The sequence below is a fragment of the Chanodichthys erythropterus genome, chromosome 8 (assembly GCF_024489055.1).
Source record: "Chanodichthys erythropterus isolate Z2021 chromosome 8, ASM2448905v1, whole genome shotgun sequence".
In the NCBI taxonomy this organism is placed as follows: Eukaryota; Metazoa; Chordata; class Actinopteri; order Cypriniformes; family Xenocyprididae; genus Chanodichthys; species Chanodichthys erythropterus.
Window position 1 is genome coordinate 43,825,423 of NC_090228.1, and position 12,315 is coordinate 43,837,737.

Below are 12,315 nucleotides of genomic sequence, written 5' to 3' on the forward strand. Positions count from 1 at the left end.
TTCATATATGTTTTCACCATATATGTGGATATATTTAATATATGTAAATGTCATAGATGTACATATATTACATTTCCGTATGGGCTCTCACAATGCAAATGTTGAGAGGGTTTTCTCACTGATGCAGAGCCAGTGGAAAAAAGGAGAGGAGCCAGCTCTCTGTTGAGTCACTGAAAGGGATTCTATTTGTGCAATACAACTTCAAACACACTTCTTGCAAAGACTTTCATGCTTATTTGTTAAGCAAGAAAAAACTGCTGGGAAAGATCAGCTCTACAGCAAAATATAGATAGGCAAACAAGGAGGATGAGGAAGAAAACAGGATGAAGAGGAAAACTAAAGATATAGATATTTTTTGTTAGTTTTTGTAAGTTTGTGAGAGCTGTTTTTGTTAAATTTGGATTGCTAATATAGCAGAGATTTTTTTATTATTATTATTTATTAATTTTTCTATTACAGAAGAGACATTTCTATCATTGTTTCATTCGTTATTTTTGAAACTTGTCATAATAAAACATGTTGAGTAACCTCTGAGAAGCCTATCTGAATTTGTGTCTTTGGTTATAGATAGTATTTTGTAATATAACAATTTTATATCCATACAGAGGAGGCCTACTTCAAATGTATTTAAATCATAAGGCATTTTTGAGTGAACTTACAGTATCATTTGAGTATCTCAATGCCGGGCTGAGTGTCCTGGTTTTTGGTAATCAAAATATGGTCACCCTAATTTATACCCAGTAAACAGGTTGTTCTGTTGCCCACAATTTGGGGATAAATCCAGTTTAGGGGTCCATGTGCACTGATTAGTACACATTATTGACCCCTGGGGGTCCCGTAGGCTAATGTTACCATTTTAGCTAAAAACGTTAGCTAACACTAATTCGGTCTGTTGATCTGTAGTGCTGTCATCAGCCATGTCTAGAAGCTGAAGACACATGTCACAACATGATTAAAATCTGTTTTATTTATATATTTCAAACAGCAACAGGTCGATATACAGTAGAAGTTAGCTTAGGCTAATGTCAATTGGCGTATCACATGCACACAAAGTTGGACTTTGGTGTATGCATTACATGCCATTGGAAAGTGTAAAGTTGTGTTTTTTATATGCAGATTGATGAGAATGGGTTGAATTGACTACATGTGATTCAGGGTTATTATGTATAATTTATAGTTATTACTACAGTTACTACATATTGTCACAGATCCCTTGTTCCCCTGGACTCTAATTCCCATGATCCTCCTGTTTCGTCACCTGCACTCACTTCCCTCGTCAGCTCCTCATCATCACTCATCACCTGGACTCTATTATCATCACTTCCTTTATATGGCACTCACTCCCTTCACTCCTTGTCCGTTCTCTGTTTTTTAAGGTGTCTGTCCGTTGTTCCTTGCCGTTGTTTGAAGTAAAGTGTCTATTATTGTGGAAATCCGTATCTGCCTCATCTCTCTACCAGCCACCCGTAACAGAAGAACGGACCAAAACCACCGGAAATCCACTTAGAGGATGGGTTTATTCCTTGTTCCCATTCCTTCAAAGGATCCTGAACGCCAGCCAAGAGTGACCATAGAAGATCGTCTCTGGATGGCCAGGCAGGATGGCCGCCCACCGGAGAAATACGTCGAGGAATTTGCTGAGCTGTCTTCTCAGGTGAGTTGGCCCGATGCTGTTTTAAATTCCTGTTTTCTGAGGGGTTTGGACGAGAATACGATTCGCTTCTGTGAACCTGAATCCCTTGTCGAAATTATTAATCTGGTTCTATTCCTTAATGGTTCCAAATTTGAAATTGAAGAGGTTTACAGGCAATCGTATTCCCCTCGTCCATCTCCCTCAGAAACAATGGTGGCCGGGCTAGTTCACCAGCCACCAACTTCCTCCACCTATCGCTCCAGTGGGTGTGCACCAGGGATTCAGCCTAACCCTCAACCCAAGCCACCCAAGAGGAAGTCTAGATGGCAAAAGAAGCCTGCCTTTGCTCCTGCCTGCACCGAACCTGCTCAAGTCTCCTCTGAGCCCTCTCCAGTCTCGGCCGAGCCTGCTCTAATCTCCTATGAGCCTGCTCCAGCTATCGCCGAGCACCCTCCAGCCTTCCAAGAGGGGGAATGGTTAATTGATTTTAGGGCTGACCCAGCAGTCCCAACCTTCACTGAGCCCGCTCCAGCCTTCTTCAAGCCAGCACCTACCTTCCCAGAATCCGCTCCAGCCGTTCATGGGTCGCCAGAGAATGCTGGGTGGTTAATAGACTTTTTGACTGAGCCAGCCCTCTTCGAGCCAGTAGCTCCAGTCCTCTCCGAGCCCGCCGCCGCCGAGCCAGCCGTTCCAGCCTATCACGAGCCAGCTCCTATTAGGAACTTTGCCATTGAATTCTCCAGCCCAAAGACTGTTTTCCCTCCCTGCCTCCCTCTCCCGCCTCCTCCTATTTGTGTCTGCACCGCACCTCCACCTCAAGCCCCCCTCGCCCAGATCTCCACCTCGGACCTCTGGTCGATTACCTACCCCCTGGCTCCAACCTCCCTCGTCTCCACCATGGTCCATCAGTCCACCAGTCTCACTAGTCTCCATCCTGCCCCCGTTCACACCTTGGTCCCTCGTCAGCCTGCCCTCACTTCTGGACTGCACTTCTCCGTCTCTGCTCCATCCCTCCGTCCCTCAGTTCCAGTTGGCCTCCTCACTCCCCCCGATGTTCACTTTGTTGTATGTCGTCTGTCTTCTACTGCGGCCTTCTGGAGCCCCGGCTGCGCTTCGGTCGGCAGAGCCGTGGGTTCCGCCATCTCCCGCCGGTCCTTCAGCGCCGCCTGGGCTCAACGGCATGAAGGCTTCGGCTCCTGACCTGCCATGGCTGCCTTTGGCTCCTGACCCGCCATGGTTGCATTAGACTCCGGACCCGCCATGGCTGCCTTCGGCCCCTGACCCGCCATGGTTCTTGGACCCGCCCTGGAGACCTCCACTCCAGTCTGCTCCTCCCCCTGCACTGGCATGAGGTCTCCAGGGCGCCCAGGGGGGTAATGTCACAGATTCCTTGTTCCCCTGGACTCTAATTCCCATGATCCTCCTGTTTCGTCACCTGCACTCACTTCCCTCGTCAGCTCCTCATCATCACTCATCACCTGCACCTGGACTCTATTATCATCACTCCCTTTATATGGCACTCACTCCCTTCACTCCTTGTCCGTTCTCTGTTTTGTTAAGGTGTCTGTCTGTTGTTCCTTGCCGTTGTTTGAAGTAAAGTGTCTATTGTGGAAATCCGTATCTGCCTCATCTCTCTACCAGCCACCCGTAACGCATATAACGTAACAATGCCACTAAAATAAAGTGTTACCAAATGTTTTGATCAATTTTAAAGTTTTATTACCTTGTTCATAAAATCCACCCTTCTCTTCTGCTGGGATCAGGATAATCCTGATTATTTAGGGATTCCAATTTTACAAAGAAGTTTTGAACAACACAAACTGAAGATTTGATCCAGATCAAAACCAAGATTGGATTTCATGATCTAATCCGATTTCAGATTTTTTTTTATTTAATTTTTTTTTAACAACCCCTTTTTCAAGAATTTATCCAATCAAAATCCGATCAGATTACTTTTGAACAACTGGGCCCTGAATAAATGTCTGGATCACAGTGATCCAAGCATATTTGAAGAGTTCAGATGCAAAAGCCGCTAAACGCCATCTCTGTCAAAAATAAGATAATGACATTGAACGAATGCTTACGGCACGTAGTACACGTTCAACAAATCACGTGCTTCAAATCCTCTAAATCACAGCGTCAGTCCATTCAGAAATATCGGTTTGTTGGCAAAAGCCTCTAGACGCCACTTCCCTTTGGCAGCAAAAGCCGCTATATTCCGAGAACCAATCAGAAGGCGCGAATCGAATCATATGATTCCGAGCGGTTTCAATATAGCGGAGCGCTGAGGAGATTTTTTTAGAGTCAGATAGAGAAATGAAACTCCTGAACTTGATCGTAAAAGCCTGGTAAAAAATGCTCATTTTAAAGAAAAGAAGTCTGATGGATTTAGAGGGTTTTGCATCTGAACTCTTCATTTTGTGAAAAATCAGCACAAATGTAAGATGGATTACCTGATGCTGGATAACAAAACATGGGATTTCCAAATCTTGATCATTTGGATCCAGATTAAACTTTTTGAACATCTGGACACAGGTCTGTAAATTCAGTCTGTTCAGAAGGAGGTTTATTTAAAGTAAACTGGATTCGATTAGAAATAATTTTGCTCATACTTTCTATGATCAGATGATTTGGGTTTATATATTTCACATTTATTAATAAATTGACATTTATTAATTTTACAACAAAAACCTTTTTATTGAATTTTTATTGAATGATACATGCAAATCATTGATACATGCAAAACAGCGTCCACACACACTCTCTCTACACAACACCTGACACACATCAAATCTGTCTGGATGATCAGGATACGGCTGCTCTGTGTTAATGTAAGTAATCACTCTGTTCCTCTCAGACAGACAGAGGAATTTATTCACTGTGTTCAGATCCAGATTGAGCTGATGGGAATCTGATGGAGATAAAACATCAGGATCAGGAATAATGAATCTGATCTTTTAATGTTTCTGAACTCTTCATGTTCCATATATCATCAGTGTCTCAGTACAGTTTACCAGATATTCTGTGAAAATCATCATTTACATGATCAACTATAACACTGTCATGTTTTCTTTCTCCTTCTACATGAAGAACATGAACACACTCAGTGAGTTTCTCTGCTTGTTTTCTTAGTGACTTACATTGTAGGAAGTCGTTCCTGGTCCAGTGAACAATGTTGGTGAAAGTGACTGTGGAAATCAACAGACATGAAGAGTGTGATTATCATGACAAGAGAAAATTATCCCTGTATCCGTTCCTAAGACATTTCTAATATGATCTTCTGAGAGCAGATCAATCTCCAGGTTACAGTTGTTCAAAAGTAACCTGATTGGATCAAATCTCAAAAATAATTTTTTTTTTTTTTTTTTGCTCTTGACTAGTTTAATTGTTAAAGTAATAAATTAGAAGAAGACATTATTAGGCTACATATTAAGTCTTTCAGAAGGCTACAGTAAAGTAGAAAAGGGATTTTGATGCCATAAAATAATTCCAAAACAGCTGTAAATATCAAACTAAAATATTATATTTAGTTTAAAGAGTTTATCACTGTTTGCAAACTACATTGGCACAATCATAAGAAATGAACCATTCAAAAGTTCTTTGCAAACGTAAAGTTTCTCAAGTGAACACTATGCAAAACTTGAAAATGCAAAAGCACTGAAATATTTTTTCCCCCATCTCATATTTTTCCCATTGCCATTTCCCTTTCAGGGGCTCTGCAGAGCACTAGTAAGCCAGATTTGGTAATCTGAAAAAGTGCATCTGGATCAGGGTGATCCAATCCAAACTGGCACAAATGTTTTACCTGATCCTGGATAGGAAAACATGGACTTTCCTTATTCATATCATTCTGATCCAGATTAAACTTTTTGAACAACTGCTCCAGGACTTTACCTCTGTCAGAGATATTCTTCAGCTCCTCTTTGCAGAAATCCTCCAGTTTGTCTCTCAGCTGACGGACAGATTCTCTCACAACATCAAAAGAGGAGAGAGAACTGAAGGGATCGTCATTTACGTCTGTAGATTCAGGAGGAGCTGAGAGAGACTGGAAACTCTACAGAAAACAGAAATCAAAGCTCATCACCTCCACACTTCAGCCAATAACCTGCACTACTGTCAAATTTTTTACTGTCAAACAGCTCTTGTTGATCTTTAGTAATGAAACTGGTACCATCAAGTTCATGGATTTCACATTGTTATATTAAAAAAAAAAGTTTAAATATTGGTTAAATTTTGAGGTGTTGCTGTCTGGAAACTGAACTGCATTTGTAAGTGCGTCTCTTTCAAAAGAAGAAGATCAGATGAGAGTCTGACTGATGATTATATAATAACCGAACACACAGATCAACACTTCAGTCAACGGCTCATTCTGCTCTCATGAAATGTTTCTCTGTGAGTCTCTTGCTCAAGTCCACTATGATCCTGTTCTTCTAGATCTCTGTTACCTGCAGGAAATGGATGTGATCCTGTGTGTGTGAAAGCTGCTCCAGCTCAGCGTCTCTCCTCCTCAGATCATTGATCTCCTGCTCCAGTTGCTCCAGTCGTCCTTCAGCTCGACTCACTGCAGTCTTTTCCTGATCTCTGATCCGCTGTGTGGCCTCAGAGCGGCTTCTCTTAATGGAGCGGATGAGCTCAGTGAAGATCCTCTCACTGTCCTCCACTGCTGTCTGTGCAGAACGCTGTTAGGACACACATCACAATCACACAGTGGCTTCAGTGAGTCCTGACTGAGACTTCTCAAACTTCTCTTCTTCTCCAGACTCACCTTATGAGACTCCACAGCCTCTCTCAGCTGCTGAAGATCTTTCTCTCTCTGCTGGATCCTCTGCTGGAACAACCTCTGCGTCTCCTTCAGCTGGTGCTAAAGGACAAACCAATGACAGGAGAAACATCACATAAATCATCAGGTCAACAGATATGAATCCAGTATCAGTGAAGTGCTGAGATTGAGGGTTAAAGATCTTACATGATAAGGTTATAGGTTTTTATTATATTACATTATTATTATATTAATATTATAGCATTATTTCATCAATATCTAGTTTTATACGGATAGTTCAGCCAGAAATGTAAATTCTTTCATTGTTTACTCATCCTCATGTCTTTACAAATTTGTATGATTTTCTCTTGTAAAACACAAAAGAAGATATTCTGAATAATGTCTCTGTTTCTAGAGCCCAAATCAAATATGGAGAAACGTCAATAACATCAAACCTCACAGGCTCATGCATGTCACATGACTTAACATGCCACCTTATTTGATATTTCTTATCACTTCAGAATTTTTAAGCTGCACCCGAAAACACTCTCTTGAGTGATATTTTAAATAAGTAATTACTTCACAAACAAACTAAAAAAGTATGTTCTATATCAGTGGTTCTCAAACTTTTTTCCCAGTGGTCCGCACAATGGTCCAAGTGCAGGTATCACGGTCCGCATATAATTTGCATATGACGTCACCAATGCAAACCAATCAGATTTAATGTTATGGTATTAGCAGATAATACTATTATTATACTAAGATGTTGCACACAATAAATAACAAATAAAAACTAACTTACTGACATTAGCTTTACAATAATAATCAGTAATGCTCAATGAACACACAAACTGTATATACAATCACTTTAAGTTGCTATTTAATTCTGTATGACTTTATGACTCTTTTCAACAGCATCGCAATAGTCACCAAACAATCACATAAACGCCTTAATAAGCAAATGTTACTCAGCTCTTTTTACAAACAACACTGAGCGCACTGTAGGCTAATTACAATCTCTGACGATATCAAGCATTCTGTCACGTCGCAATCCCTCGCGCAGCATCGAATCCGCGAGCGCGCGCAGAGTTGGGCTCATCCAGCCGCGGGTGCGCTGATGTGGTTATTTTACTGATTTAAAATACATCAAACAAACACATCGAATTCACAGTTCAGTCTTCTGAAATTGTAGGTTTTGCTTGTCAAGTACTTTACTACAGAGCAAACAGGAAGGCTGCCCATCTCGCTCATTAGGCCTAACAGCAAACTGATTCTTCCATTCTTCTTACCTTTGCTGCTGATGCTGCGACTCTTCTTGTGTCGTGTCATTTTATCTTCCACATTTAGCTTTTCTCCTTTAATAACAAATTTGACCATTTTGAGGATTAAATTTACAAAATTAGCCTAACTACTGTTTGAATTCTTCCAAAGCGCGCACTTGTGTTTGTTTCGTTAACTGAATGATTGAGTCATTAGCCTACGTTGCCTGATGTCTGAAAATAATAAATGCTCACCAAAATTATTTGATATGACAAACAAAGCATTATAGCTCATTTATATTTATTTAATTCACTTTAATTTAAATTTTAAAACAAAAATAAATTGTATGCTATTTTTGTTTATTATTATTATTGTGGTCGGCATATCGCGGGCAGCATTTACATTTGTGACGGGCCGCAGGCTGAGAACCACTGCTCCACACCCATTCAAACGCTCGCTGCGTCACGCGACTCATATCCAATTACATCAAAAGAGTATATGCTCACTGGATGTCATGGCAACCGAATCACGGAGGAAAACTTTAAATATCTTGCCTTCGCTTTAATTTCGGACCATCTCCAAAAAGAAATAAAACACTAAACAAATGATTTTGACATGCGTTTTTCAAAGTAAGAAATCCAGATTTTTAATCCGTTACACACAGTTACTGCTGTTGAAATACGAAATGGAGGCGGGTCCGGATTGAATTCCCTCCGGGAGTGCTGTTCTATATAGTATGAGTGTGTGTAGTATGAATGTAAACCAGATGTATTACATTTGATATGTTGTCATTATCATGTGACCTACCAGAATCAGTTGCGTCGCTTCATATCATTCACAAAAAGTGTCCATTGTATGAATCAACTTCAGAATCTCACTGGAAGTAGGTCATCCAGATACTTTTTTTGTGAATATTGTGAAGTTTGACTTATTTTTTCATCACATACTGTTTTTTCTCTTACTATATAGTAGGGAAGTATGCGATTTTTGGATGCAGACTTAGATAACGCCCACTTTTATAACGACTGCTTTCTGAACGGTGCAGTTCAAAGCAGGTCAGATGTTATAAATTAAGTTTCAAACATAGGTTTGGAAGGAGTCTAATCATTCAGTCCTGTCAATCATCATTACGAGAGTATATAAACAGCAGTCATTGCACTGTCCTACTGACAATTCTTCCAGCATCCCTCCAATCACAACATACTGGGACTGACTGACCAATCAGAGCGGACTGCGATTTTCTGAAGGCGGGTTTTAAATAAATTGAAACACAAACAGTGTTCAGACAGAGGGTGAAAACAGACATTAAATGATCTAAATGTATTCTAGTAGACCTCATAAACAAAATCATGAGCCTGTAAATGAGCATAATGAAGTTCATACCTGTTTCTCTGTCCTCTGTGCTGCTGCTGATACAGTTTCGTGGTTTTTATGTTCATCCATACACAGCACACATATACACTTCTGATCAGTGCGGCAGAAAACCTCAAGGATCTTGTCGTGTTTCGGGCAGATCATCTCCTGCAGTCGTCCAGTGGCTTCAGTCAGATTGTGTCTCTTTCCTTTAAACCAACTCTCATGTTGTTCAAGGTGATTCTGACAGTAAGAGTTCAGACACACCAGACAGGACTTGACGGCTTTGTGTTTTCTTCCAGTACAGACGTCACACTGCACATCTCCAGCTCCAGCGTAACAGTCAGCAGGAAGTTTAGTCTTCTTCAGTTTCTCCATCATTTCAGCCAGAATGGTGTTTTTACCTAAAGCAGGTCTTGGACTGAAGGTCTGTCTGCACTGAGGACAGCTGTAGACTCTCATCTGATCCTCCTGATCCCAGCAGCCTGTAATACAGATCTTACAGTAACTGTGTCCACAGTGGATGGTCACTGGATCCTTCAGGAGATCCAGACACACTGAACACATGAACTCATCCTGAGATATTCTGGCTTCTGCCATTTTACTGCATGAATACAGAGAAACAAACACACAACAGCTCAACTACACTTCAGTTTCAGTTTCTCTGAGCTCATGTGATCCCTGTCTCCTGGTTCTGTGTTTGAGTGACGTGTGCAAAACAGGCGTGTCTGTAAAGCAGTGTGACGAGGTGTGATGGTAATAACAGTCAATGGTGTTTATTGTCTTTTGTGATCCAGCATTCACAAAATTGTGCACAAAATATTTACAAGGCGAAAAAAAATAAAGTGAAAAAAGTCATAACTGAAAATATTTTCATAGTATTTAGTTTTCTAAAAGAAAAAAAAAAGGAAATTTATTTTTAATGAAGAATAATACTTTTACTGCTGCCTTTCCCACGGTGACAACATTAGCTATTTGCTGCCTTTACCACTAAGTGGTGCTATAATCACAGACTTTAAAAAAAGTAAGAAAATGAATGTGTCAGTTCATTCTCAATCAGCTGCGGCTCATTAAAGGATTAGTTCACTTTCTAATTAAAATTTCCTGAAAATGTACTCACCCCCATGTCATCCAAAATGTCCCCATGTCATCCATATCTTTCTTTCTTTGGTCAAAAAGAAATTAAGGTTTTTGATGAAAACATACCAGGATTTTTCTCCATATAGTGGACTTCAATGGAGCACAAACGGTTGAAGGTCATACTCTGAAACCTCTTCAAGGGGCTCAAAGGGAGCCAGAGTCAGTCCTTCCAAAACGAAAGACAAGTTCCAGGCCTCAAGACCAAAAATAAATTCTGTAACCCTTTTCTATTATTTGCAGTACCCATTGAGATTTATTCAGACGAAGTTTCCATTCTGCCAGAAAATCTACTAAGGGAACCAGTCTCTCAAAACTGGCCTCTGGTGTAATTTGAACACCCAATTTGGCGCCCTAGGCAGTGAACCAGCAGGGAACACCCGAATTGGATGTTTTTCAACTCTCCTTGGAGGATTGCTGGAGACCGCTGTGCCCCGAAGCACACAAGGTGGTGGGGTTCGCAGAACGGTCCCCTGAAGGGCACCGAAGAGGAGTGGACACCATATAATGGGATATACACTTCTCTTCGAAGGGTGCTGCCTTCAAAAGTCTGACGCTTCTTGCGTCAAGACCTCTTCAAAGCCTTCTTGGCGATAATAACAGTCCTCAGACCTGTTTTATCCCTTGAAGACTTCGGTTGCACTGGTTGACCATGACCCCAGGCTCTCTGTGGTGGAGCATGGGTAGCGACACTTTGTTTCTGTTGCGCTTGATGTGAGGAGCTCGTAGATGGCTGAAACTGCTCCCGCCCAGCAGTCTCAGGGGGATTAAAGTGATGGGGAATGCCCCTTGTTTTTTAGACTCCTGGAACCTCTCAACCTTTTTAGACTCCTGGAACCTCTCAACGACTGAAGTGACAGAGTCGCCGAAGAGGCCCTGAGGAGAAACTGGGGCATCCAGAAGGAAGCTTTTATCCTTGTCTTTAATATCAGATAAGTTTAACCAGAGATGCCTCTCCGTGGCCGATTGTTAGCCGTGGTGGCCTGGAGAGACAAATCTGCTCTTGTATAAAGTCAAAGCTAGCTTCCCCACTCTCATCAATTTCCCCTAGCAGGTCAGCCTGGTATGTTTGTAGAATTGACATGGTATGAAGACATGCCACCGAATACGCTTTACCCACTAGCGCTGATGTTGTTCTGAGCGGCTTGGTGGGTAACGTCGAGGATTTAAGGGACAATGCCGATTCAGACGAGAGATAGCTTGTAAGTGTCTCTTCAACCTTTGGCATGTTGATTCAGCCCCATAATCTTTGAATCATTCAAGATCTGGGGGATGAATACATGTTATTAAACTGGCCTCTTATGGCAAGCCGTTTTGACTTTTATTCACATCTCAGGATATGAATTCTTGATATCAACAATTCAGTTCTTGATATCAGGAATTACATTTCCACTAGTAACAATGTTACTTCTTGATATCAACAATTTAATTCTTGATATCATCAATTCAGTTGTTGATATCAGGAATTACATTTCCACTAGTAACAATGTTCATTCTTGATATCAACTTTTGAATTTCCACTAGTAAAAACTAGAATTCTTGATATCTGTAATTGTATTTTCACTAGTGAAATGTCACCATAGGCTGCCATTCAAATTCAATTGTTGATATCAAAAATTGAGTTCTTACTAGTTGAAATTCCAATTTCTCATATCAGAAATGCAGTTCTTACTAGTAAAAATAGTAATTTTTGATATCAATAATTACATTGCTACTAGTAAAATGCAAATTGTTGATATCAAGAACTCAATTGTCACTAGTTGAAATGTCAGTTCTTGATATCAACAATTGAATTGCTACTAGTAAAAATGTTCATTTTTGATATCTGAAAATGTATTTCTGATATCAACATAATTTCAGATATGTAAAATGGCTTTCTTACTAGTAACAATCACATTCATGATATCAGAAACTAACATTGTCACTAGTGACAATCAAATTATTGATATCAAAAATGAACATTGTTACTAGTAGCAATTCAATTGTTGATATCAAGAATAGATTTTGCACTAGTAACAAAGTAATTAATGATATCAAAAATTAGCATTTTTACTAGTAAGAATTTATTTCTGATATGTGAAATTGGAATTTCAACTAGTAAGAACTCAATTCTTGATATCTGTAATGGTTTTGTCGCCCTTTTAACATTTAAAAACATGAATTGTTGATATCA

At 40.4% G+C, this 12,315-nt stretch overlaps 1 protein-coding gene across 1 annotated transcript; it reads right to left on the reverse strand.

Moving 5' to 3' along the window:
• Positions 1-3,764: 3,764 nt before the first annotated feature.
• LOC137025293 (tripartite motif-containing protein 16-like) lies at positions 3,765-9,605 on the reverse strand. Its single transcript, XM_067393301.1, has 7 exons — positions 9,036-9,605; positions 6,399-6,494; positions 6,079-6,312; positions 5,528-5,687; positions 4,774-4,821; positions 4,395-4,544; positions 3,765-3,844 (listed from the first exon to the last, which is right to left on the reverse strand). The coding sequence occupies exons 1-7, from the start codon at positions 9,603-9,605 to the stop codon at positions 3,765-3,767; spliced, it is 1,338 nt and encodes a 445-aa protein (XP_067249402.1).
• Positions 9,606-12,315: the final 2,710 nt, after the last annotated feature.

What these genes read in the sequence shown, in the direction of transcription:
- LOC137025293 (XM_067393301.1), bottom strand. Translation starts at nt 9,605, where the DNA reads ATGGCAGAAGCCAGAATATCTCAGGATGAGTTCATGTGTTCAGTGTGT. An exon ending in ATCACATCCATTTCCTGCAG is followed by an intron (nt 5,688 to 6,078) that starts GTAACAGAGATC and finishes TGTTTTCTGTAG; the next exon opens with AGTTTCCAGTCTCTCTCAGC. An exon ending in TCAGGTGTTGTGTAGAGAGA is followed by an intron (nt 3,845 to 4,394) that starts GTGTGTGTGGAC and finishes CTCGGAATATAG; the next exon opens with CGGCTTTTGCTGCCAAAGGG.